The sequence below is a fragment of the Jatropha curcas genome, chromosome 1 (genome assembly GCF_041381405.1).
Source record: "Jatropha curcas cultivar XTBG-Jc1 chromosome 1, XTBG_Jcur_1.0, whole genome shotgun sequence".
Lineage (NCBI taxonomy): Eukaryota > Viridiplantae > Streptophyta > Magnoliopsida > Malpighiales > Euphorbiaceae > Jatropha > Jatropha curcas.
This window is the reverse complement of record NC_143151.1, coordinates 31,618,296-31,621,419: the sequence shown is the minus strand read 5'-3', so window position 1 is coordinate 31,621,419 and position 3,124 is coordinate 31,618,296. Positions and strand designations below refer to the sequence as shown.

Genomic DNA, 3,124 nt, shown 5'->3' with positions numbered 1-3,124 from the left:
TCAAGCAGCTTTTAATCAAGCAGAGTATGGAGCTGAGACTGTCACCAAAATGGCCATTAAAGGGTCGGGGCTTGTTACTAGTTGGCTGGCTTAAAAACGTGTCCTTGCTTGCAAAATTATTTTTTAGCTCTTCTAAAACCACCGAGTAACAAATCCTATGAGCAATTACCGTTTCCCTTTTGCCATTTTGGTTTAAGGCTATAAAAAATGACCGTATAAATTTTGCTAAGCCAAAGAATGAGCAATTTCAAACTTGTAACCAAACTCATGAATTCAAATACAACATAAAAGAAATGTCAGAAACAATTACCTGTCCATAGTCCACTACAACCAACGATCATCATTGGTCTCCTTTACACCGTTGAAGAATGGATACCGTTCCCATAAAGACATTTTTTTTCTTTACCCCAGGCGTTTTATTGTTATGCAAGGACATTATCAGCAACCAGAGAAAAGTGGAAATTTCAAAATATTGCAAATCACAATTGAGTAGAAATGTTTGAAAATTTACTACAACACAAATTGTCTCAAGTGAGGACAAGGATATTGGTAAAGAGAATATAATAAGGTATGATGACCATTACAAGGTGTACAGTATCATCCAGATGGAATCAAATGGGATATCTTCAAGCCAACTTAAATATTCTATACCACCATAACAACTGTGATCATTCAAATTGCTACTAGAGCTGATATCTGAGCTTCACCATAGATGCCTGAAAATTAAACAAAAATTAGGCCGTAATATTTTTTCTCATACAATAATACATTAGATTAAGGGCATAAAGTAGCATCCCCTTTTTGAATGGCTGCTACTGTCTTGTGTGCAAAACATAGGAATTGAAGATCCAGAAATAATAATGGACAAATTTCAGTTTATGCAGCTGTAGAAGGTCCCAAAAAGAGTTGTTGCGAATTTGAGCAAAAAGAAAAGAGAAAGAAGCTTTTTGACAGCAACAAAATATAAAGAGAAAAGAAGCATATTAGTAGGGACATTATGGAACCAGCTAAATCTACATAGTGACAAAAGATATCGTAAATAACACTTCTAAGAACAAATGAGATCGCTTGATCCTAGTAATGCTTAACAATAATCCTAGTAATGCTTAACAATATGAACAACTAAAAGCCCATATTCAGTGAGCACACAGATTAATCATGCGTTGTTGAGAGGACTAAGGCAAAGGGGAAATTCTAATGCTGAAAAACCATGTGCAGGTACATTACTATTGCCCCAAATTAAACAGACCAGTCCAAGCAATTATAAGGAATGCTTAATGCCTAAAGGCTAGAGCCCCGGAGTGGAGATTTTGCTACAAGGACAAATTCGAATTTGCAAGATATGATACTCCTTTTAAGTGAATCTCCATGAGAGAAAAAAAGAAAAAAAAAAAAAAAGGGAATACTATCTAAAGTTTAGGCATATTGGCTACTTGCATAATTTCTCACCAAAGCATTCATATGGAAGATAGCAATACCTTTGATGGGGAAAAACAAATGTCAGAATTGATATAGATATACAAGGAAAGATGAGGTCTAATTGAACTTTTCCTATTATACTATTCATTTGCTGATAAAGCTAGCCAAGGGTGGTTTTATCATTTTTCTATTACCTACCTCCATTCCAGAATATAAGCATAACAATATTGGAATATTTCATTCTTTCACCGCATTACACCCCAAACAAGAAAATTGCAGAATTTAAGATTCTAATCAGCAACTCGATTCCAACTTCAGCTAAATGACTGAACAAATAACAAAAAAGAGGACATTAATAACATGTAAGAGAGCCACAGGTGTTCAAGTCCTATATTGAACAACCCAATCTATATGCCTAGCAACAAATCTCTGAAATTAGTAAAATATACTGTGAGTTATAACAATCAAGTTACACCAATTAGTAAAACTAAAGTAACACTGCTACCTCTTGCAGAGCTCAGCCAAATTGCGTGACCCGTTGTAGAAAATGAACCACATCAACACAAGCACCAAAGTGTCTGCCCAAGTTTAGGAACTCAAATGCGCAATATTTCAAAACTCAACATCTTCTGAAAGAGAAATCTAAAACCCAAATGCAAGTATGCCGAGAAACAAACAGATGGAAAAGGATACTGAAAAGGTAACGCTCCCACCAATCCAACATAAAGAGACCAAAAGTGACATTATAGAGATAGATCTTGCGCTGAATCCAGTTCATGGCTATTAAACCTATACAAGCACTAGCTAACTTATACAAAGGAATAAACAATTCAAAAATAGGTTGTATTTGACGGTTTAGGCACTTGAAAACCAACAAAACAAGAGAAAAAGAAAAACGGAGATAAAAAAAAAAAAATCAAGAGAGAGAGAAAGCATTTTGCCTGCTGCCGGTGACTCCGCAGTAAGTTATTCCCGCCACAAAAGGTAGATCGGATGTGAGTGTCGCTCCAGATGACTCTCCTTACTTTAAAGACTTCCTTCAGATGTCGTCTTGTTTTACAACATAAATTGAATTGCTTAATCAGTGGCGGTAACGCTAGTGGTGGCGGCTTCCGTCTCGATTGGCGATGTAAGTAGTGAGGCAGAAGAAGGTGGCGGCGAGGCGACGGAAATGGCGAGAAAGGAATGAAGAAGTAGTCAAAGTTTTTAATGGGAGGTGGCTATGTTCTCAGAAGAAACTATGCGGAAAAATAAAAATAAAATTTAATTGTTTTTATCGTGCCCTCGGTCCATGCTTTACTTGAGGTCCTTGTTAAGATTAGGAAAATCACAATTAAAAAATTATTTAATAATAATCTATTTATCAATTATACTAATTTTAATTCTCAACAAAAAAAAAATACTAATTTTAAAATATTTAAAATAGCCAATACACCAAAATAACAAGTCAGTTCCAAAATAAGAATAGAATGATTAGTAATTCTATTCGCTCACTGAATTGATGAAAAAAATTTCACTCTTCGTATAATTAAAAAAAAAAGACTAATTAGGTAAAAGATGAGAACATAATGTCTCTTTATGGAGAAACTCTATGAACACTGTATAGTCAAAAATTTATAGTGTGCATTTATCCGTAAGTGAATATTTCGACATAGACAATTCTATGCCGCTTGGTATGTCCAAAGGGCTTGAACTCATCATCGAA

The 3,124-nt window shown here is 34.9% G+C and overlaps 1 protein-coding gene across 2 annotated transcripts; it reads right to left on the bottom strand.

Moving 5' to 3' along the window:
- Nucleotides 1-462: 462 nt before the first annotated feature.
- LOC105634953 (transmembrane protein, putative (DUF3317)) lies at nucleotides 463-2,674 on the bottom strand. 2 transcript variants are annotated; one of them, XM_012217918.4, is made up of 4 exons: nucleotides 2,361-2,671; nucleotides 2,113-2,208; nucleotides 1,925-1,997; nucleotides 463-716 (listed from the first exon to the last, which is right to left on the bottom strand). In XM_012217918.4, the coding sequence occupies exons 2-4, from the start codon at nucleotides 2,195-2,197 to the stop codon at nucleotides 704-706; spliced, it is 171 nt and encodes a 56-aa protein (XP_012073308.1). In that variant the 5' UTR covers nucleotides 2,198-2,208; nucleotides 2,361-2,671; the 3' UTR covers nucleotides 463-703. The 2 variants fall into 2 exon arrangements, with proteins under 2 accessions (XP_012073308.1, XP_089576315.1); XM_089720189.1 differs by lacking the exon at nucleotides 463-716 and having other exon boundaries at nucleotides 1,921-1,997; nucleotides 2,361-2,674.
- Between the last annotated feature and the right edge of the window lie 450 nt (nucleotides 2,675-3,124).